The sequence below is a fragment of the Lactuca virosa genome, chromosome 8, assembly GCF_052849685.1.
Source record: "Lactuca virosa cultivar CGN04683 chromosome 8, Lactuca_virosa_CGN04683_v6, whole genome shotgun sequence".
NCBI lineage: Eukaryota > Viridiplantae > Streptophyta > Magnoliopsida > Asterales > Asteraceae > Lactuca > Lactuca virosa.
Genome location: NC_136433.1, coordinates 370,892,802 through 370,915,880, shown reverse-complemented (window position 1 = coordinate 370,915,880; position 23,079 = coordinate 370,892,802). Strand labels below are relative to the sequence as shown.

The 23,079-nt window shown below is 33.0% G+C and overlaps 3 protein-coding genes across 10 annotated transcripts; 2 read left to right on the top strand and 1 right to left on the bottom strand.

Moving 5' to 3' along the window:
- Positions 1-1,948: 1,948 nt before the first annotated feature.
- Positions 1,949-5,650, top strand: LOC145133957 (ATP-dependent caseinolytic (Clp) protease/crotonase family protein). 4 transcript variants are annotated; one of them, XM_079068897.1, is made up of 16 exons: positions 1,949-2,170; positions 2,401-2,457; positions 2,575-2,658; positions 2,754-2,822; positions 2,969-3,032; positions 3,127-3,200; positions 3,327-3,410; positions 3,502-3,586; positions 3,680-3,765; positions 4,294-4,415; positions 4,505-4,565; positions 4,648-4,746; positions 4,845-4,946; positions 5,040-5,081; positions 5,238-5,344; positions 5,460-5,650. In XM_079068897.1, the coding sequence occupies exons 2-16, from the start codon at positions 2,434-2,436 to the stop codon at positions 5,494-5,496; spliced, it is 1,140 nt and encodes a 379-aa protein (XP_078925023.1). In that variant the 5' UTR covers positions 1,949-2,170; positions 2,401-2,433; the 3' UTR covers positions 5,497-5,650. The 4 variants fall into 4 exon arrangements, with proteins under 4 accessions (XP_078925023.1, XP_078925022.1, XP_078925024.1 ...); XM_079068896.1 differs by having other exon boundaries at positions 2,393-2,457; XM_079068898.1 differs by having other exon boundaries at positions 1,949-2,266.
- Positions 5,651-16,112: 10,462 nt separating this feature from the next.
- LOC145129406 (Acyl-CoA N-acyltransferases (NAT) superfamily protein) lies at positions 16,113-22,826 on the top strand. 5 transcript variants are annotated; one of them, XM_079064101.1, is made up of 4 exons: positions 16,113-16,849; positions 17,163-17,576; positions 19,451-22,307; positions 22,532-22,826. In XM_079064101.1, the coding sequence occupies exons 1-2, from the start codon at positions 16,176-16,178 to the stop codon at positions 17,446-17,448; spliced, it is 960 nt and encodes a 319-aa protein (XP_078920227.1). In that variant the 5' UTR covers positions 16,113-16,175; the 3' UTR covers positions 17,449-17,576; positions 19,451-22,307; positions 22,532-22,826. The 5 variants fall into 5 exon arrangements, with proteins under 5 accessions (XP_078920227.1, XP_078920229.1, XP_078920228.1 ...); XM_079064103.1 differs by lacking the exon at positions 22,532-22,826 and adding an exon at positions 18,614-18,736 and having other exon boundaries at positions 19,451-19,852; XM_079064102.1 differs by lacking the exon at positions 22,532-22,826 and adding an exon at positions 18,522-18,736 and having other exon boundaries at positions 19,451-19,852.
- On the bottom strand, positions 17,799-22,545 carry LOC145129405 (Protein kinase superfamily protein). Its single transcript, XM_079064100.1, has 8 exons — positions 22,365-22,545; positions 22,203-22,287; positions 21,931-22,127; positions 19,744-19,942; positions 19,481-19,644; positions 18,935-19,039; positions 18,628-18,750; positions 17,799-18,325 (listed from the first exon to the last, which is right to left on the bottom strand). Exons 2-8 carry the CDS (start codon positions 22,270-22,272, stop codon positions 18,089-18,091), a joined length of 1,095 nt encoding a protein of 364 aa, XP_078920226.1. The 5' UTR covers positions 22,273-22,287; positions 22,365-22,545; the 3' UTR covers positions 17,799-18,088.
- Positions 22,827-23,079: the final 253 nt, after the last annotated feature.

The window sequence follows — 23,079 nt, the reverse complement described above, 5'->3', positions numbered from 1 at the left end:
CGGAGAGAAACCTTCCGGAGTGAAGGTGTTCCGAAGTGAGCAAGGTCCAGAGTATGCGAAATCTTTCGGTTCAACTTAGGAGGTCCGAAGTCAACATGCTCCGGACTCAGAAGGCTCCGGACTCAGAAGGCTCCGGACTCAGAAGGCTCCAGACCAAGAGGGTCCTTTTGGGTTTTCTCCTTCGGTTTTGAGCTGTTTTCAACAAAGGAAAGGATTGGGATGGTACGGATGTTTATAAAAAGTTGAGAGAGACATGAGAGAGATTTGGGAGAGATTTAGGATACATAGAGAGATTTGGGAGAGATTTAGGATACATAGAGAGATTTGGGAGATATTTAGAGGCATATATGCTTTGCATTATAACAACACACGGTTCATTAGAAATCATAATGTAACCTTTAACGCGTTATTACAAACCTTACAATAGTTGATGCTTACATGAGAACAGAATTTCCTAGCTAAAATGTTAGTTGTGACATGACATGTCCTCCTGTAATCCCTACACCACTCCATGTGACACTAAATCAAAATTATCTTCACATGGATCTCCTGGTTCTGATCCTACTCTTTATCGGAGTCTTGCTGGTGCCCTGCAATATCTTACATTTACTCGTCCTGATATTGCCTATGTTGTCCAGCAAATATGTCTTTTCATGCATGATCCGCGTGAACCTTATCTTCTTGCCCTTAAGTGTATTCTCCGCTATCTCCAAGGGACTCTATCTCATGGTTTGTCTATACGACCCTCTTCCACTGATCACTTGGTCTCGTATTTTGATGTTGATTGGGCTGGATGTCCTCACACTCGTCGGTCTACTTTTGGGTTTTGTGTTTATCTTGGCGACAACCTTGTTTCTTGGTCCTCCAAACGACAACATGTTGTTTCTCGATCCTCAGCTGAAGCTGAGTATCGTGGGGTGGCAAATATCGTTGCTGAAGCTGCATGGCTTCGCAACCTACTTCTCGAGTTATCATGTCCATTATCTAAAGCTACGGTTGTGTTTTGCGACAATGTGAGTGCCATGTATTTATCCTCTAACCCTGTACAGCACCAACGTACCAAGCATGTGGAAATAGACTTACATTTTGTTAGGGAACATGTTGCTATTGGACATGTGCGTGTTTTGCACGTGCCATCGGCTCATCAGTTTGCAGATATTTTTACCAAGGGTCTTCCTACACAGTTATTTCTGGATTTTCTGAACAATTTGAACATTTGTAAACCCCACTCTCAAACTGAGGGGGTGTGTTAGTTTATATTGTTATTTATACATATTGTATAGTGTAGAGACCTTATTGTAATATTCTTTTATATAAATATATTGCATTCACAGCCTCTCATTAACGAGGCTTTTTACCCTAATCAACATTGATGATTGAGTGTTTGGAGGTGAAATGTTTAGTGATGGAAGGTTTGAAGCTATCTTTTTGTTGGTTCTTGGAGTTTTCTTTGTTTGAGATGAAAACATTTTTCCTTAATGAATTTAGAGAGTCTGTGAGACAGATATGATATTTTGTGTGTGTAAATTGTTGAGAGTATAGTTTAATTTATAGTAGTTGAATATATTTTTTTTATTAAAAATGTTTTTTTTAAATGAAACTTGGTAAATAAGTTATTGAAATTAAATTCAACAATAAATTCACGAATTAAATTGAATCAAGAAGGAAACAATTCGATCAAACACACTCCACCCAATCAAAATCGTCCAAGGTCTTCTCACTCTTCTCGCCAAACTGTTGGCACGTCTCCGATAACGACCCTAACAAGAACTCGGGGGCGTTGTTTTAGCATGATTGGCAAGCGAGTCAGATAACGAATGCCACTCCGTTTAACGTAACATTTCAGTTTGACTTGTTGAAAAGTCGAGCTATGAGACCAAGAATCAAACATGTGGTAGGGATGGCTAATTTAGAAATAAGCTTACCTACCACCTTCCACCACCAAACGTTCCAAATCATTTACCAAACCCAAATCAACGCATTAATTTCTTTAGCCTCTTCAGATTCTAAATTTTTAAATAAGATTTTAATATATATATTCACCAAAATCGAAGAAACAAAATAACAAACGCATTAATTTCTTCTATTCTTACTTCTTAGTCCAACATTCATTAATTCGAACCTCCCAAGTCTTGTTATTTCACCAACACCTTGCTTTCTGATTCACCAAGTAAGTTCAAGATTCAATCTTTTGCCCATCACTCCTTATACACCATTAATTTTCTGATTCAAATGTCTATAATCTTTATCAAGATTTAGCAACTGGGTATGAATTTTTCGCTCAAATCCGCATTTCATTTTTCCAAACTTCTTGATTTCTGATGTGATGTGATGCTATGTTCTAATTCACATGATCTTAAGTTCTTTGATAACATGCTAATGAAATTGACAGATCTACAGGTTGTTCGAAGCTTGGATTAGTTAGTCGATAAAATGGCAACTAACCCAGATGAAGAGGTAATCAGGAATCTGATCTGTATGCATTTATGAGAATTAGGGTTCTAAATTTAGGGGTTTTCACTTTTCAATTTCACTTGTATGTGTGATTAAATGAAGATTAACTCCCTCTTTTAGGTCGTTCTTACCGAAAACAAAGGGAATGTGAGATTGATCACCTTGAATCAACCAAAAAAATTAAATGTCATTTCACCAAAAGTGGTAAACTCCAGTCCCTTTTTAAATAATTAAAAACTAATTCTTTTCTTTTTTAATGATTAAAACTTAATTCCTTCGTTTATTTTTGTGATTACTAGGTTTATTTATTGGCAGAAAACTTGGAGAAATGGGAAAAAGATGACGATGTAAAGCTAGTGATAATTAAGGTTAGTGTTGCGTTTAAATTTAATCCTCATTCTAATTCATTTATTTTTTATTATCGTTATGGTATCGTTTTTGAAAAAGCTATTTCTTTTCTTATAAAATTGATTTTGTTTATTTAAAAATTAATTTTTATTTCATGTTCATTTAGGGTGCAGGTCGTGCATTCTCAGCAGGTGGTGATTTAAAAGTGTTCTATACTGGCAAAACAACAAGTAATTTCAATTTTCGTTATTCTCAATTAACATTTTATTTAAACCTTTTTTTTATTGTTACAACTTACAAGTTTTTATATATTTAATGTCACAGAGGATTATTGCCTTGAAGTGGTATATAGATTTTATTGGCTTTGCTACCACATCCACACCTACAAGAAACCACAGGTTCTTTTTTCAATTAAGCCCTTATACTTTGAAAAACTACCCAATTATATCCAATGAAGTTATACTTTAAAACATTTATCCAATGAAATGTTGATATATTCTTGAATTTTTTTTTTCTTTTGTTAGGTCGCTCTTGTTCATGGAATTTCAATGGGTGGAGGAGCATCACTTATGGTTCCAATGAAGTTTTCAGTTGTCACTGAAAAAACCGTATGTTTTATCATTTCATTTAACAATTTTTACATATTAATAATTATTGATTCTTTGAATCAAATTGTATTTTGATCTTAAATTTAAACAGGTTTTTGCCATGCCTGAAGCTAGTATTGGGTTTCATACTGATTGTGGCTTTTCCTATATTCTCTCACATCTTCCTGGACATTTGGGTATGTATTATGAAGTTTTAAACATAAATTTTATAAAAAAAATGTTACAAAAAAAAAAAAAAAGATGTCACGTTTTTTGTTGTCTTGTTTTAGGTGAATATATGGCGTTAACAGGGACACGATTAAGTGGCAAGGAACTTCTGACAGCTGGATTAGCGACACATTTTGTTCCTTTAGATGTAAGTATTTGAAAATGAAACAAATTGTTTTACAGATTCTTCGGTTTTATATATTGTAGAGTAAATTACAAGAATGGTCCCTATGGTTTGGGGTAATTTGCACGTTTGGTCCCTAACTTATTTTTTTAACTTGGATGGTCCCTACTGTTGGTTTTTGTTACGCGTTTGGTCCCTACTGTTTGTTTTTGTTACGCATTTGGTCCATGTCTTACATAAAAAGACTATTATTTAAATAGATAAAATGATGGGGTAGGTAAGGTAAGGTGAGGGGGTGGGGTTAGGGGTGTGTTTATTATAAAATAAATTAAAAAATCAAGGGCAAAATAGTCTTGTTAGTTAAGACAGGGACCAAGCAAATAACAAAAACAAACAGTATGGACCTTCTGAGTTACAAAAATAAGTTAGGAACCAAACGCGCAAATTACCCTAAACCATAGGGACCATTCGTGTAATTTACTCTATATTGTAAAGATGAATTGTGTATTATTGGTAATTACAAAAAGTTACAATGTCTATTTTGTCGTTTAGAAATTGTCGATGTTAGAAAGCAATTTGGTGAACTTAAATTCGGGTGATGAGAATGCTGTGAAATCTGCCATTGAAGAATTCTCTACAAGTGTCGATATTAGTGAAGAAAGTGTTTTAAACAAGTAATAATTGATTAATTGTAATCAATTTTTAAAATTTTCATTTTTTGAACTTTTAAGAATAAAAAACTAATATTTGTTGGTTGAATCAGACAATCGATAATCGACGAGTGTTTTTCAAAGGATTCAGTGGAAGAGATTCTAGAATCATTTGTAAGTTTGTTTCATTATTTTTGTAGATTAAAAAACAAATTACTGATAAAATATTAAATATTTACTTTCTAAAAATCGATAGGAAGCAGAGTCTACAAAGGAAGGAAACGAATGGATTACACCTGTGCTTAAAGGCTTAAAACAATCGTCTCCTATTGGTTTAAAGATAAATCTGCGATCGGTATTTTTTTTTTTTTTTTAAAAATAAATAGAAATATACTTTTAAAAAGATTGTTATAATGTTTATGTTGTTTTTATTTATTTATTTATACATGGTAGATTCGTGAAGGGAGGAAGCAAACACTATTGGAATGCTTGAAGAAAGAATTTAGACTCACAATCAATATACTCAGAGCCACTATTTCAGGCGACATTTATGAGGTATTATAAAATATAATTTTTTTAATAAATACATTGCCATTTTTGAGAAAAATTGAAATGAATCTTTTAACTTTTTTTTTTGGTGAAAAATAGGGTATCCGAGCTCTTACAATTGAAAAAGATAACTCTCCAAAGGTAAATCTTTTTGGCTTAACCCATTAAGTCATTATGTGTACAGATAAAGTAAAAAAAAAACAAATTCTTAATGAGAAAAAACCGAATTATTAAAGAAAGTAAGGAATTGGAGGGTTTCTCTATTAATTAAGTTGTAACTTTTTTTACAAATTGCAGTGGGACCCACCAACTCTTAAGGAAGTGGATAGCGAGAAACTGGATCTTCTTTTTAAGCCATTTGGAGAAGGTTTGGAGCTCAATGTTCCTGAAAACGAAGAACAAAGGTTAGTTTCTATATGCATTCTTGTTAATTTGTAACTTAAAAAACTTTTTTATATTGTTTTGATATTGAAGAATGAAGATGATGAAAGTTTTTAATGTGAACTATTTATTAAACAGGTGGAGTGGCAAGTATGAGGATTCCCTTTATGCATGATGATAAATATGGTTCCCCCTTTTTGGGGTTGCTAGATTCGTGTATTTAGCAATAAAGAACGGAAATAAAATGATTTATGGGAATATTTAGTGGTTTGTAATGTTTAAGAAAAGTACCAACTACAATTATCAATAAAGAAGGATTGCTTTTCAAACTGCTCTAAATGGAGATGCCTGTGATGAGTTACGTTAATTTTAAGGCAGTTGCAAGGTTAAAAAGATTTTTTTTTTTTTCAGTTTTATTGGTTAATAAAAAGATAAAAAGATTTTCAGATTACATATGCATATTAAAACGTATTAACAAGGCACAAAGCACGACCTATGATTGGTCCAAAATTTTAGGTAGAATTGATGTTATAAAATGGTAGGAGAGTCTCAAATCTTAAAATGGTTATAAAATTTTGCATTACGAACTTGTAAAAATACAATGCTATAAATGGAACAACTTTTTGAAGTATAATGGCTTAATAAGAAAAGGAAATGAATATACAATGTTGCAATTGGAAAAATGCAAATAAAGCACTCAAAATTTCTTGAACATGTACCCTTTCAAAAAAAATTGTTGTTACTTTCAAAAAAAAATTCTTGAACATGTACCCTTTCACGAAACCCTACCCTTAATGTACCCTTTCAAAGTGATTTTTTAATATTTTTATGACTTTGTTATAAATAATTAACGAATCTAGATCAACTTTTATTTATTATTGTATAAAAAATAAAAATAAAAATGATATGAATTAACGTATATATTTGATAAAAACCAACAACCTTGGTTGTAAAGTTATAACTAAACATTATAATTAGTGATCAAAGAATTTGATACATAAATGAATGAAAATAAACTTCGATTTTTTCAATTAAATCTATTAAAAATATACCATAAATATTTTCTCGAGAAATTGATGATATTGTATTAAATAATGTTTTACAAAATTTGGCAAAAAAAATATAAGAATATATATTATGATTTTTTTTTCATATTTATATAAACAACTTCAACGGCTATTATTGTAATAAATCTTTATTTATAAATTTGTCAAAAATATCATATTTGTATCGTCGAACATTTTTTTTCAAGTTTTTTAATTTTTTTTTCAAATTGTTTATCATTAATAAAGTTGGAAAAAATTATAATTAAAAAAACTTAAAAAAAATAAAGATATATATGTTTTTTTAGGCTAGAAGATGTTAGAAGACTCTGGTCCACATCTGCGCCAAGAAGAGGGCGCGCAGACATTTTTAGGTCTGCAGTCTTCAAAAAAACAAACAGTCTGCGAAGGCTAATGTATGCGCGTGGTCTGTGCGGCGCAGATAAAAGAGGCCACACAGATCTGCAGACAAAAAACAAACACTACCTAAGTTTTAGCTCACCAATCGCTGGAACGTATTGCTAAAATAGTCATTTGATCAGTTGTTGTAGAAACTATCACCATATAAACTTGTAAAAGATCCTAGAAAAAGATAACATTAAATATTAGTTATAGCTCAAAAGATAAAATGGGGGTTATCAAACTTCAAGATTAAGGAAAAATCTAATTTTGAAGATCGGTTATTGTTTAAAAGACAAAGTGGCTAAAAATATTCAAAACCATAAGATACCCACATAAAATACATCATATTCGAGTTGAAATAGGAACAAAAATCATGAAAAAATTATGCTATTTATAATTGTAGATCTTATAATTAGAGTTAAATTTTTTTTTATCATACCCATTAAAGATTGATGATGACCCTTCGGTAGGAATGATAATATGATGACACGGTGGTAAGTAATGTTGGTGTTTCTTCTTCCTTCATTTCTTTATTGCAATAACGATTCAGACAGCTAGCCAAGATAAAGGAGAAGAGATAAGAAATGAAATTGATGAATCTAAACAACGCACGATGAGCGACCAAGAAAGTTGTTGGTGCACACTCAACCGACATTAAGATCATTGTTTTAATAATCGTTATTTCTTAAACTTGATTTATATCATAATTAAAACAATAGACTGGCCATCAAAGACTCCACCTTTAATAGAGTTATGGTATATGGATTTAGCAATATATCAATTCATACTTAAGTCAAGATAATTGTAAACATAAAAGTTTAAACCTTTAAAAATGCAATTAATTACGAACCATGACTAAAACACCTAGAATGTCAGATGAAATTGTTACCTATTATAGCTTGATGAACTCAAAAATCAAACTAATTAACCATTTTGTTCTTCATTATTTTAAGTGGGTGGTCATATGTCAAAATGAACAATTAAAAAAATGGGTTGAAATTATTATGGTTTAATTGGAAAAAAAATAACATATTACTGGTTAAACTGCAAAATTGCCCAAAACATAATAGTTATTTATTTATTTACTTATTTTTTTTTGTAGTTTGTCCTTTTAAAATGTTTAGGTAGTAAAATGACATAAATGTAAAACAATATTTACCTTTAAAGGTTCCAAGCTGGGTGTAATACTTGTTACATGTATAAGTCAATTTTTAATATTAACTTTTATTTTGGGGTGACCATGGTGTGGTGGAGCTTCACCACGGCGTGTTGATATCATTTTGGACTATGAGTTTAAATGACCGCTCACGACATGGCCATAGGCGCCACGACGTGGCTGGTGTTTTTAAGAGAAACCCTAATCCTTGGGCTTTGGGCCATATTTAAAGAACATTAAGGGTAGGGTTTCGTGATCATTCAGCCTCCATCACCACCTCAAGCTTAGAAACCCAACCCTAGCCTCCATTGCAATTGTGAGCTCATTTTGGTGTTTTTGGTGATCTTTGGAGGAGAAGGAACCCTTTGGTGTGGTCATTTACCTTCCAAGCATCATTTACATCAATTAGTACAACTTTTGGACCTTGGTGAGTATCCAAGACCCAACCTTTTTCCTTTCTAAGTTGCTAGATCTTATATTTTGTCCATTTTCTTCATGTCTTGATGGGTTTGAGTGGTGAGACCTCATAAAGTTTGCAAATTTATGAATCTCCAGGACATTTGGAGTATTTGGTGCTTTGGATCTGGACTAAAAATGAGTTTTAGTGTCATGCATGGATTTTTGGCCATTAACCCTCATTTTGACCTAATCGGAGTTTAAGACATGCATTGGACATGCATGTATGAAAAGCATGGATTTTTATGTTAGTAATGGTGCTAGAAACCTTTCTAAAAATGTTAGAAAAGAGATCTTCAAGATTAAGTGCTTATTGATTTAGCCAAGTTGTATTTTGCCTTTTTTGGACCTAAGAGTTGAGATCTTTATCTCTTGGGGAGTATAAAGGGATAAAGTTGGAAACTTTATCCATTTAGGCCATAGAATGGACCAGATCTGAGCTTTGGAGCCCTTAAAATCGAAGAAAATGACTTAACCCATTAAGTTGTTAGGAACCCAGTGCCCACAGCGTGGCCTTAGGTCGCCACGGTGTGGCAACTAGCTAGGGCTCGTCTGTTTTGTCGTTTCGCTATCACGACGTGGGCAAGGATGGCCACGGCATGACGACCAGCTAGAGGTTGACTTTTGACCATTGACCGTTGACTTTGACCAAGTTTGAATTTAGGGCTTTTGGGGTAATTTTAATTCTAGATTGAGACTGGGTCCTTGTTATTTGTATAGGTGACCCATAGAGACAATATTTGGGAGTAGTGATCAGATCAGCTATCTTTCAGACTGTAAGGTGAGGTGGTAATGCTTTGTGCGATAAACCAACAACCCGAGATGGTTGAGTTGAGGATAAAGAGCCAACAAACTCTAGATGGTTGGGTTGAAGCAATAAGCCAACAAATCTTGGATGGTTGGATTGAGGTCATGGGCCAACAAACCCTATATGCATGCTTTGTACTTGATATTTTCGTGTGGAGTACTTTGGGGGAACTCACCAAGCTTTGGCTTACAGTTTAAGTTTATGGTTTCAGGTACTTCAGAGGACAGATGAAAGGCGAATGCTTGATTGTACACATCATTCTAGATTCTTACTTGACTTATGATTTTGAGATACTTTGATCCTTGATTATGGTTTTAGGTAACTATGTTTTGTGTAATTTATGGATTTTGGAATGGTTTTAAAAACAAAATTTTTTTTCATAATTTTTGGGATGTTTCACTGGGCATTAGTATATTTAGTCACAAAAAATCATAAATTAGAAGAAAATTTTGCCATAATCATGCTGAAATTGGGAGAACCCATTATTAATCATCAAGAAAGATACTCTTTCAAGAAAACAAATGATTGTATAAGAATAGTGTTAAATACACCTCAAAGGAAGAACAATGAATAAAAAACCAAGAGGAACCATAGAAATCATTATATTATAGCAATTACCAAGACAATATGTTTGTTTACTTTATGAATCATTTCTTTTCATTGCCAAAATCCATAATTTGTGGCAATGTTTACAATTTTCAGGACAAAGGCTAGGATAAGTTCATGTTACTTATAACAATGGAACTCATGGTTTACTTCCGGTGAATTGTTTTTAAAGCTTATTATTTGTCTACACATTCCACAACTTAATATTAAGAAAATACCATCCATTTTTCTTCCTTTGAAACTGATAGCTTCTTTTAAATCCTGCAAAAAGAAAAGAACATAAAGATGAGGATGAATGAAGGAAGTGGTAGAATGACAGGAACGAGAGATGAGGGTAGTGGTGGTGTTACAGATGCAAATATTGATCGATCAACTCCCAGAAGATAGAGAAAGACGAACATGTATTGGGGTGATATGGGAACTTAGAAGAAGAACAACCAATGAACGCTTACATGTTTAATCAAAGATATGTAAAACCCTAAGAAATCAATGACCTTCAATAAGAGAAGCAATTACCTTGAATAAATAGTGGTAATTTTTTGGAGATTAGATGAATCAATGAACTCCGAAAACCCGTGAATATTCTTTGATTTTGGTAATATAATAGAAGAAAGTAGGATTCATCGATCGTCGAATTACTTCGATGATACTAGACTATGATAACAAATATGCCGAATAAAAAGCTTTAAAAGAAGGGATCAAAAACATCCTTACCAGAGACGATGTTATTTCTTTGTGTGAGACTACATATTGGAGTGGATGTCTTAAACGATGTTATCATATTGGAACGAATAGCAAGAGTAAATGGAACACGAATCATGGAAAACAGGAACCCTATATAAAAATTAAAATCGTAAAATCACACCTTACCTGAAATAACATTGATATGTTATTTTTATACCACAAGTCTTAAATTTATAAAATCCTATTGAATCTTAACCAGTTTTAAAACACAATTAGACAGTGTACCTAGTCGTGAAGTAATATAGTCTAAGGTAAAAAAGGGTGTTGAACTCTCGGGGAACGGGTATGATTTTGAATCAAATAAATAAACAAATAATTAAACTAAAGGAAATACTGTAATTGGGGGGTTTTCTGATTTTACAAGTTTAGAAACTTAAATTATCAAATTCAAACAACTAAGAAAACAAAAAGAAAAGATCGTGATTTTTAAGCAATATATTTGAAGTACTTCCACTAGAATTCGAATCCCCATAGTTTTCTATGTTTGGTTGGGTTGGCTACAAAGCCTTATGCTTGTGGTTATGTAATGTGTTTGTGGATTGTGCTCTAGCTTCTTGTTAGTTTTGGTTTATTGAATTTTCTGTTGTTCTAAAAAAATGAATCAAGATAAAATAGATAACTATTATAATCAAACACAATCAAAATTACCGATTAATATTACCTACCCTTGGATTGGATAAATCACTAGTTCTAACAATTTAATGATCATAAAAATTTAAGAATCAAGCTAATGTTACCAGATTGATCATCTAAATCACACACAACTCACATATAGGTAATAAAAATCATAACTTTAACATGAAAGATAAACAATCAATCAATCACAAGTTAAAACCTAACTCACATAATCCAGCTAACGAAATTAAAACATATAAACTAGGGTTTTTAACGTCATGACAGTGCCCTTGTCACGACGTGATACCTAAAGATTTGCACTTAGCGCAAAAGCGAAAGTCATCTGAAATTTTATCTAGTTTCCAAAACATTTTGATTCTCATCAATTGGAGTTACGAGTCATGAGATATGACCAAAATACTGACAAGGGGTCAAGATGTCCAACAACATCCTTTTGTGTTTTTTTTTCAGCTCCGTTCTCCTCTTTTTGTATCCCAACTCTCATTTTAACTGTAAATGAACATTTCAAAACATATTAAGTATCATATATATAAAAATATAACATTTTAATGAATTTGGGTTTAGGAATATACTAGAGGGATAGCAGTGGTATTGTATTGGCAAATCCAAATTAGATTAGGAAGCGATATACATTAGAGATGGAGAGGTTTCTTGATCAAAGAGAAAGAAATGGTAAGTGGGAAATACATGGCAGGAAAAAAATGAATATAACTCTTAAACATGTGATAGAAAGAAGAAGAAAGAGGTGCGAAGGTATAGTAGCAACATTTACCAAGAGTCACAAGCCTAACCTACCTATATTGACATGTGTTTAGATTATGATATTTAGATGAATACTGAAGAAAAAAGATAAAAGATAAGAAGAAATTTATTTTCATGTAAAAGTAATTAAACACTTTAACTATTGTACCTTGACATTTTTTTTATGTTCTCGTATGTTTATGTAATGTCCCATTTTTCACAACAAAAAATTTTCATTTTTTATTTAAGTAAATCCTCCCAATTATAAATCCAATAATGAAAAAACGTTTAATTCAATTACATTTATGAAAAATCAGAGTAATAGTAAAGTGCGAAAATCTTCATTGTTGCTGATGAATGTGTCAGCACGCCTTAGCCTTCCCATGATGACCGTTGATACCTGAAATAATAAAACAACTGCGTAAGCACAAAGCTTAGTGAGTTTCCCCCAAAATACCCCATAAGATAAACATACAAGCATGCATAACGACCCACAACCTCCCGGTTGGAATGCCCAGGCCCAATCAGTCCTCAGATTGGAATGCCAACATGCAACGGGTCCAATCAGCCATCGGGCTGGAATACCCAGGGTTTGTTGGCATATCGCCTCAACCCAATCGCTCTTCCTGATCCTCCATGCCTTCGGCTTACAGCCGACCCGCATCGGGTATCTTGGCCTACAACACAAAATAGGACCGCCTCAACCCACTACTACCATATGTCGACATATAAACAATCAAGGATCAAGTAGGCGCATAATACATGAAAACATCAATCATACAACTCACTACTGCCTACTAGTCCTCTCATAGGATACAGTCCCACTACTAGCTAACCTCCATGTAATGCGTAACTATAAGTAGCCAGAGGTGAGATAGCCACCCAAACAGATGATCCTAATCTAGAGCCACAACCAAACAAGGAACAAACAAGAAAGCCTAGATCAAGAGTTCTCAGGCTATCCTACATGACCACAGATAGTCCCTAGGGCACTCCACTAGATGATAACTAGCAAATACAGATAACATACTGATCCAACAGTGCATTATAGCATAACAATATTTAATATACCAGGATACCGATCTAACATATCACTACAACATAGTAATATCCTATATACCAGGATACCGATCTAACAGATCACTACAACATAACAACATACTAAGTATCAACAATCCAATGAATGCATGACCGTATATATTTAGAGGTAAGATAGCCACCTATACAGGTGGTCCTACTCTAAAACCACAACCAAACAAGGAACAAGTAAGAGAGCTTAGACCAAAATTCCTCAGTCTATCCTACATGACTATATACAGTCCCTAAGGCATCCTTCTACTGACAGATAACCAAAACTAGTGGGCCGACATTGGTTCCTTCGACCCACAGTACAATGAGGCGAACTCACCTGAATCAAAGAACTCTGAACACTGCGATATGACCCCTTTTCAGCACTGCTTGCTCCCGCGAATCCACTAACACAAGAACCAGATAGAATCTCAATTAATAGCCCAAAATCCTCAAGTTTGACCCAAATTCAAACTTGGTCACAAAGTCAACGGTCAACGAAAGTCAACGGTCAGCATACCCTCACAACATGACCATCTATGGCTCACGTCGTGAGCCACTACAAGACAAAATACTCGAGTATGACCACCCTCACGACGTGACATGCATCTCCTCACGTCGTGAGGTCCGTCTGAATGTCATTTTGATTCAAAAACCTCTTAATCCATTAAGCAACTAATCCATCTATTCCATGAGGCTTCCTAACACTCCAAGGATCATAAAAATCAATGCTTTAAGGTCTTGTATGTCCAATACAATACTTGGGCTCAAATTAGGTCATTCATGGAGAAAAAGAAGATAAATTCTCATGCATGAACTCCGACATCATTCAAACTTCAGATCCATGACATATAAGCATCCAGAGACCCTAAGGACCCATAAAGTTGCCAACTTTATGGAGTCCCAACACTCTAACTCTTAAGATCTTGGATAAATATGCATAAAACCTTAGATCTAGCAATAAGGAAACATAAAGCTTGGATATTCATTGCTTACATTGGTCCAGAAGTGTGGCTAAAGGTTGTAAATGAAGCTTCCAAGCTGCAACTGTGCTTCCATGATGATATCTTCTTCTTCAAATCTCAAAAACTCCACCAAAAGCTCAAGAAACACAAGGAGAGACTATGGTTAGGTTTTACTGAGTTTAGGGACGAAGGAGGCTGCTTTGGAACCCTAAAATGAAGTTTATGGGGTTTAAATACGATGGACACCCTAAAAGATCGTAGGCTTGGGCTACAACGTACCTCACGTCGTGAGCTCAGTTAAATCAGAATCTTCATTAAATCCCTTCTCACGTCGTGACACTTCAATGGTCACGTCGTGAGCCCTGATTTTACCCAAAAACCATGCATTTGACTCCTTGAAGCCCTAGGTCGATCCGATCTGGAAACGGGGTGTTATAGTTTAGACATTTATATCTTTTAAAATTTTATAGATTTGACTATTTGGTACCATATGTGTAATGTGTTTTCTTAAAATGATTATTGTTTTACAAAACATTTTGAAACTTTTACTTTAAATGATTATTTTAGATGAAAGGTGTTGTAATTATGACCATATTAGTTTACCATAAAATGAGGTGGAATGCTAATGACTTTTATCCACACACATTTATGGCATAAGCGTCATGAGACTTACATTGCCAACCAGTTAAATCAATTATTCCATATTTCATTACTTTCATATGAGAATATATTAGATCGTATTAAATCACCAAAAAATCAATCAATAATTTTAAGCGAATATATACTTTAGGAAATATTCATCCATACTATATGCTACTATGATGGTTTTAGATCTGATAGTTTACTTAAGCTATTTATCTTATCGATTCGTTTAACCCCCACATATGTTGTTCGAGTTTGGTTATGATGTATGTTGATAATTTTTTAGGTAATACTTTGTTTTGAATATGACTTAGCTCTAATCATAGGTGGAGCTAGGTGGTTCCCGAGGATGCAGTTGAAATTTTTTTTCAGTAGTGTAATTTTTTTCGAATTTTTTTTCAGTAGGGTATTTTTTTCAGAATTTTTTTTAAGGATACCCTTTACTTTGATCCTGACTCCGCCACTGGCTCTAATCCTTGTACAAACTTTTGCATACGACATATTGTATTTGAGTCTATAATCTCACGCTCTCTGATTATTTTTTGACTGCATATTTTTATTTGAACGACGATACATACAACTCTTTAATCAACTCTAAATTACACCATAGTCGTGGAATGGACTTGTTTCTTTGGAGTTTCATCGCATTAATCTTAAATTTTATAGATTAAGATCTCGTTTAAATTATTTCTCAAAGATATACATATTGGTTACCCTTACAAATCTAGTTTTTTTTAAATGGCAAGCAATATATTAGCAAAGAAACAAACAACAAACTCAAGTGAGAAGCTCAAGCAATTACAAAAAACAGTCTAAGATAGGGGAAGAGTTTCAAGAATGTCAGACAATAGAATTACATTTAGCCCTACGTTTAATCCAATTGAAAGTATCCATACTAATATCATCTCCAATCAACATAGTCGCTCACCTTATGTTCCCGAAAACAATAGCATTTCACGCTTTCCATATCATCCATAGCGTGGTGTAAGTAGAAGATAAATGTAACTTCTTCATGTATTTACTCTCAGTCACAGACTCAAGCATGTCCATCAGATCATGATGATTATTTGATAAGTTTGAAAAAGTTTCAGCAAACTTACCGAGTATCATTCATCATGAATATCAAACACGAAAAACCAAAGAAAATAACGTCAGAGGAAGGAAAGAAATCTTGATGGTTGAGGTCCGAGAAAGAGGTTCGATTGCTTAATGTGTTTGTCGTACGTCTCTTCAACTCCCATCGTCATGTTTTATATGAGTCAAAACACTTTTAAGATGAATATAGTTCTAATTTATGTTGTTTCCAAGTAATTGCTGTATTTTTTAGGGTAATTTCGATTTTATACTATTTATTTTATTTTAATTAAAAATTACTTTAATTCTTATTTCAACTAGATGTTATAATAATTCTTCATATGAAGATGGTATACAAATATCTTGTATATTTATAGAAAAAAATTGTTCCATTTTCCAAAGTCAAGATCTCATCACCAACACAAGGCTAAGTGGCTAGCGATATAAATATTTATCCACAAATAAACAAGGAAAACAAAAAAACCAATCTCCACAGCCTTCTCTCTCGCGTTCATGGCCGCAACACCATTCTCTCTTTCTTCCTCCATTGACCACCACCACCACCACCACCACAGCCTCCAAGCCCATCGCACTCTCCGCCATCAGCCACCGCATTCCAAAACCCATATCATAAACCCCATCTTCACACACCCTTTCCCCAAGATCTTCCCCAAATCCACACATCTCATTCTCACTTGCTCCTCTCACTCATCATCATCTCCAACTCTCCAAGAAAACCCACTTCCGACAGGAAAGTTCCTCTCAAACGATGATCTCGAAAAGCTAAAATTCCTCGAAAATTTCAAAATTTTCCACAAATTGCCATCTGGGTCGATGCTGTTAATCCGTGTGATGCAAGAACAAGAAATGGACATGACTGTTGAGTTACTTGCCGAATCCTTTGCAGAATCCATGGTGTTACCTAAGGCTTATGTCAAATTATTGGGTTTTCTAGTGAAACAGTATTTGGTTGAGAGGAGAGCTTTGATGCCTCATGCTGTGACTTTGATTGCGTTTCATAGAAGAGATACCGATGAAGAAAAGGGCGAAATGGAAGATATTCAGTTAGCAGGGACTGTTGAAGTAAGTTTTGATAAATTGGGGGCTAATCTTTCACCTCCATCTCCCACCCCTCCAAAGAATGCACCATATATTTGTAACATGACAGTCAAGAAATCCCTAAGAAGGTAACATTTCATCTTCCTTTTCGTATCTTGATGTCTAATTCTTATAAATTTTACAGCTTTACTTTCTCATTTGATGCTATAATGTCCAATATTCTAAGGTTCTTGACTTTCAAGATTGACATTCATAAAAATTGTGTCATAAATCGTAATGTTATAAACTTGTGAGTAATTTTCGATTTCAAAAGTAGCAAGTTTGACATTCAAGAATCGCAAACTCACATAGCCACATATACATTCAAGATTATGTAAATTTATAGGAATTTCACCAACAAGAACACGAATTCTTAATCGATTTGTGTATGATTACTTTCAGACAGGGCATTGGTTGGCATCTTTTGAAGGCAAGTGAAGAACTCATTTCTCAAATGAGTTTAGTGAGAGAGGTTTATTTGCACTGTAGAATGATCGATTCAGCTCCATTTCACATGTATTCAAAAGCAGGATACACAATCTTCAAAACTGATAGCATTTTGATCCTTTTAACATTACAAAGACGTAAGCATTTAATGTGTAAACAACTTCCTCCACCCTCCAACATCGTTTCAGAGACAAATATGTCATATGATGATGACAAAAATCTTGCACAAATGGATGCTTAGAAATCTTGCTTTCGTATGGTTGAAGTTTGGTTCTTTGGTCAAGATTTTGGTTTAAAGCAACGTATCGGGTTGACTTTTTCTTAGAAGTCAACTCGGTCAACCTAAGAGATGCATTTCAAATACGTGAGGTATGATGTCTAAAGCTCTACAATTAGTGTATAATAGGAAAAATCAAAACGTTTACTTTTTGTTGTATAGTTTCACAAAAGAAAATATTGTTGTAATGAATAGTAACATATGAAAGTACATGATACAACAACAAACCCAAAATCCCATATGGATTTGGTTAGGTGAGATAAGATGTATGCAACCATACGTAACAAGAGCCTAAAAAAAACAGATACTAGCAATAAAACAGAATACAAATACTAGCAATAAATCAGATACTGACAATAAAGCAGAATACAGATACTAGGAATAGAGCAGAAAGAACATGATGTGTACTTGAAATGAGAGCCATGATATCGACAAACTTTTGTGTTTGGGGGCAAAATATAAACTATTTTTTTTCTCTATTAGGGTTTGTGGAATCCTCATGTTTCTTTGAAAAACACCAAAAGCTTCAATGGCATTATGCTATACTTGTTTATAAGAAGGAAAAATAATTACTTTTAGAAATAAAATTGAGTCTACCGAATCTTTATAACATTCTAAATGCATGCATAGCCATGCCCAAGCCTTTGGAGTTTGTGTATATGATAATTTGGAGTTCTTTCACGCATGCTTCCATTGATGGCCTTTCATAACTATCAACACGTACACATCTTGATGCTAAATTTGCATACATGGCTACTGACTCGATTGTGTATGAGCTTCTACTCATTTCTGGATCTATCACCTTTCTCAATCTCTTTTTGTCATTCAATATATGCCTAACCTGCATATTTCCATAAATACCCTTATTGATATCTTGATTCTCCACCTCTTATAAGGTCTTGTAAAAAGAAAAAGACTAAACTACAAAAATGGTCTATGCGTTTTCTGATTTTTACGGTGTTTAGTCCAAATCAGAACATTTTTTTATTTTTAGTCCTTATTTAAAGGTTTTGTATCGGTTTTGGCCTTTATTTCAGGATTCTAGGGACCAAAACTGATATGAAACCTTGAGATAAGGACCAAAATTGAGAAAAGTTTCTATTTTGGCCTAAACATTTTTGTAAATCAGACAAAAAAATATACCTGGAGTACAAGATTTTGATCATTGGGTCCTTGGTTGAGGTCAACAGCTCTACGCCCAGTCAAAAGTTCAAGCAAAACGACTCCAAATGCATAAACATCACTTTGTAAAGTGAGTTTTCCCGTCTGTTAGTTGAAATGCAACCGTTTTGAGATATATATATATATATATATATATATATATATATATATATATATATATATATATATATGATGAGTGTAATGTTTGTATTAATAGAAATGTGGTTGGTTATTTTACCGATTTAGGCAACTTTGAATAGAAAAAAAAACTTGAATATCATAATCTTACCGATGTATACTCGGGGTCAAAATAGCCAAATGTACCAAGAACTCTTGCTGTCACATGAGTTTCTTGACCCTCGGGCATTAGTTTAGCCAGACCGAAATCTGATATCTGTTAAAATCATAAAATTACTAAATTTGGAAATTAATGAAGTTGTAGAAAAAGTCAATGGTTCGAGTATTAAATATCATCAAACAAAATGTGACTTTTAATTCTAATGTGGATTGATCTATGGACACGAAATCTGATATATGTTAAAACCATAAAATTACTAAATTTGAAAATTGAAGAAGTTGTAGAAAAGGTCAAATGTTCGAGTATTAAATATCAACAAACACAATGTGAAAGTTTTAATTCCAATGTGGCTTGGTGTGTGGACACTGGGCCTTATACCAGCCAACAGATGCACTGCTATACCTGTATCTGATTTACCTCTCACATGATGTTTTGGGACAGGAAATGACATGACATGACAATATGAGCCAGTAGTTGAAAAAATAACCCGTTTTTTTTTTTTTGTAGAAATGTTAAAGAAAGTGAAGAGGATTATACCTTTGCTTCATAATCATCACCAAGAAGAATGTTGGTTGATTTGAAATCTCTATGTACAACAGGAATTCCAACAGCTGAACTTGAATGCAAATAAGCAAGTCCTCTTGCTGCCCCAATTGCCACTTTAAGTCTCACAGCCCAATCCATCTTCTTTTCCCCAATTCCTGTATTTATCATTTATCAATGATAACAAAACCCAAAATTAAATATGATATTTAGATATTGCTCTTACAAACCGATAAAAAGAGAGTAAAAACACAAACCATTTAAGTGATCTTGTAAGTTTCCTTTGTGCATGTATTCATAAACAAGAAATCTGTGTTTCCCATCTGCACAATATCCTATCAAAGATACAAGATTTGGGTGATCTAATCTGCTTAAAATATCAACTTCAACTCGAAATTCACGTTCCCCTTCTGCTGCTTTGAATGGTGGTAACTCCATTTTCTTGATCGCAACCACCTTCCAGTAAAAATTCAAGATTTTTACTTTTCATTCAAAATCTGTTTTTTTGTTTTTTCCCGATTTCATCTAAACCCATCTTTATTATGATAATATGTGTGAATTCATCGAGTTATATAGGAAACTATACACAACAACATTTGTTATGTGAAAAAAAAAAAATAGTGAAAACAACTTAAAGATCAACATGGTTATTGTTTTTAGGTTTAATTAGGGTGCTAAAAGTTATTTTTGGAGGTTAAATCCATAGATAATTACAAAAATGACCTTGTTTTTTTTTCCAAAGGCATTGATCATTTTGACATTATTTAGACAAAAGGTCAAGTTTACGATCAATTTTGCAACCGGTCAATTACGAGATTACAAATAATTTCAAAACAGTTCCCCCACCACAAAAATTTCTAAAAAATGTTTATAAAGTTTAAAGTGTATTTCACATTTCAAAATTGTTCTTAAAAGTTGTGAACTTGTTCTTACAATTTTGAAATAGTGATTTTTTTTTTCATTTATTAGTTTAAGGTTTTCTTTTTGTTTGGGAGAAATATGTTTAGCAGTACTGAAAAGCTTTAGTGATACAGTCGTGAATCCTATAATTATTATTTTGGCTGTGGATGTGATAAGCCCCAACTTTATTATTTTGGTTATAGCCAAGGGGTATTTTAGTACTTTTGATATTAGCGCATGATTTTATGTTAGTGATAGTACCATGTTTTTATGGTCAGGTGTGTTGTAATTCTTTTGTCTCATCTTAGTCCTAGTAGTATATATATCTAGTTAGAAAGTAGAGAACATAGCTAAGAATTAATTTGTAAGAGAACATTGTTTTTTCTGGAGAGACTCTCACTTCTAGAATTGTAAGAAAACTATCTTTATGAATATTATCAAGTATTTCAGTTAGTGTGAGTGTTAGAATGCCTAGGATATACGACAGATTCAACAAGGGTCTATCAACATGTTATTTTGCAATAACACAAATCAAAAGTATTCATAGGATAAAAATGGACCTTTTTAAATTATAAAGTTTTTCTTTTTCTTTCTTCAAAAACAATTCTAAAAAAAATTATTTTTCTTAGATCTTTTTAGCGTTTTTTTCACATTTTTTGTGATTTAGATAATTTATTTTTGGTAGAATTTCGCTATTGAGTTGCCAAATTGATGATGTTTGCCGTTTTGACTTTAAAGGTGGTCCAAATGTTAAATTACTTTTGAGAAAGTGATCATTTTTTTTATTATCTCTAATTTTCATAACGTCTAATGACATAAAAACCTTTAACTTTGGTAAAAATGTTTGGTTTTAGCCTTTTGAGTATTTGTGATTCATTAAAGCCGAAGATTTGCAACTTTTTTTTTTTTTTTTTTTAAAATTTTAAATTGTACTTTTTTTTGCAGGTTACTGATAAAATCGAATATTTTCTATCAAACTTAAGAGTTTTAATAAACCACAAAAAAGGTAAAACCGGATATTACTATCAAATTTAAAGGCTTTAATGAACCAGAAATAGTGAAATATGTAAAAAGGTAAAATTAAAATAAAAGTTGCAAACTTCCGGTTTTAATGAGCCTGAAATACGTTAAAAATGTTAAACCGAACATTCCTGCTAAACTTAACGGCTTTTTTGAAATTAAGCCTTGTTATAAATATTAAAGTTAGTTTTCTATTATATAATTTTTTTTATGTGAAAAAACAGTGAAAATTAAATAATGTATACAACAACATGCACCACTTGCTGAAAACTATTAATTGTAATTGTTTTTGAGTCAGTTTGGGGTGATTAAAAGTTTATTTTTGAAACATTAATTCATGCTACACTTCAATATCATACTTTTGGTTATGCACTATTTAAAAGTATTTGAGAAAACAATGAAAAAATGTATAAAATACGAATAACTTGGTATCATCTGCAAAAGATCATAGTTTCTATGTCTATTTGGGATTTTAAAAAGATTAAAAAAATAATTAAACTCAATATAACTTTCTGAAAACTTACCTCACCAGACTGCAACTTTCCCTTGTAAACTTTTCCAAATCCTCCTTTTCCCACTAAGTGTTCTTCACTGAAAGAACAAGTCGCCTCTTCCATTTCCTTTAATGTAAAAACCGAAGATCCATGGTGCTTTTTCTGAGGTGGGTTTTGAATCTTTTGTTCATTTTCAAGTTTCCAATACTCCACAGGTCTATAAACCCCTGAAAGTTCATCATCCACCATTAAAACTTCAAGAAATCTTGTCTGTTAACATGCAGAAACTGAAGAACACTTACATGGATCAAGATGATCATCTGACTTGCTTCTTCTTCTCTTATTCCAAGCCGAAACCAACCCAAATGGCATGATGATGTTTAATCACTGAAAGACATCTAATCCATGTTAGTTTTTCTATAAAAACCCAGAATTTTACATGGAAAACTTAAATGAAAACATACGTAATCAGAGTAGAAAGATGAGCTAGAGAAACGATAAAGATAATCTAGGGTAGATTATGAAGATCAGAAGATGATCGAGTAGAATAATGGTGGTGGGAGTACGTATAAAGCAAGTGTAGGTTAGATATCATATAACAACAACCTTATTTCGGATTTTTCACTTGCAGTAGAAGAAAAAGCAATGAACAGGAAATGGAATATATTTATGCTTATGGAGTAATGAATTTCTTACCTAAGGAAGGGTCTTTGAAAACGAAAGAAGATCTGAAATTTCCCTCCAACTACGTACAACTTTCATTGCATGAGGTACTAGCTCGTTGTGACATTATTGGCCAAGGATGAAGAAATCATTTGCTGTTGTTTTGAATTTCATGGTAGGGATGGAGAGTGGTTGTGGTTGTCATGTCTTTTTCGGATTTTTCTTTAATCATTTTCGTTAATGACCATTAATTTTTTGATTAATTTTCTTTCTTGGAATGGAATATGTTTATGAATTATGATTATTTGGGTTGATTTCTTGACATCTTGTCATGTGTGATGCATATGTTTAAGAGGTTTGGGAGTATATATATGTTTAGCCGACAAAATTAATTGTTATGATCTTATAAAGATATACATAATTTATTCCAATCTAGATTCGAAATTTGAAATTTCAAACTCAATAATAGAAAGAGGTTTGGAGGGTTTGTTTAAACGAAGGAAACGTTTTTTGTTT

What these genes read in the sequence shown, in the direction of transcription:
- LOC145133957 (XM_079068897.1), top strand. Translation starts at nt 2,434, where the DNA reads ATGGCAACTAACCCAGATGAAGAG. An exon ending in ATGTCATTTCACCAAAAGTG is followed by an intron (nt 2,659 to 2,753) that starts GTAAACTCCAGT and finishes TGTGATTACTAG; the next exon opens with GTTTATTTATTGGCAGAAAA. An exon ending in AAGAGATTCTAGAATCATTT is followed by an intron (nt 4,566 to 4,647) that starts GTAAGTTTGTTT and finishes AAAAATCGATAG; the next exon opens with GAAGCAGAGTCTACAAAGGA.
- LOC145129406 (XM_079064105.1), top strand. Translation starts at nt 16,176, where the DNA reads ATGGCCGCAACACCATTCTCTCTTTCTTCCTCCATTGACCACCACCAC. An exon ending in GTCAAGAAATCCCTAAGAAG is followed by an intron (nt 16,850 to 17,162) that starts GTAACATTTCAT and finishes GATTACTTTCAG; the next exon opens with ACAGGGCATTGGTTGGCATC.
- LOC145129405 (XM_079064100.1), bottom strand. Translation starts at nt 22,272, where the DNA reads ATGCCATTTGGGTTGGTTTCGGCTTGGAATAAGAGAAGAAGAAGCAAG. An exon ending in AGATGATCATCTTGATCCAT is followed by an intron (nt 22,128 to 22,202) that starts GTAAGTGTTCTT and finishes ATGAACTTTCAG; the next exon opens with GGGTTTATAGACCTGTGGAG. An exon ending in GTGATGATTATGAAGCAAAG is followed by an intron (nt 19,040 to 19,480) that starts GTATAATCCTCT and finishes TGATTTTAACAG; the next exon opens with ATATCAGATTTCGGTCTGGC.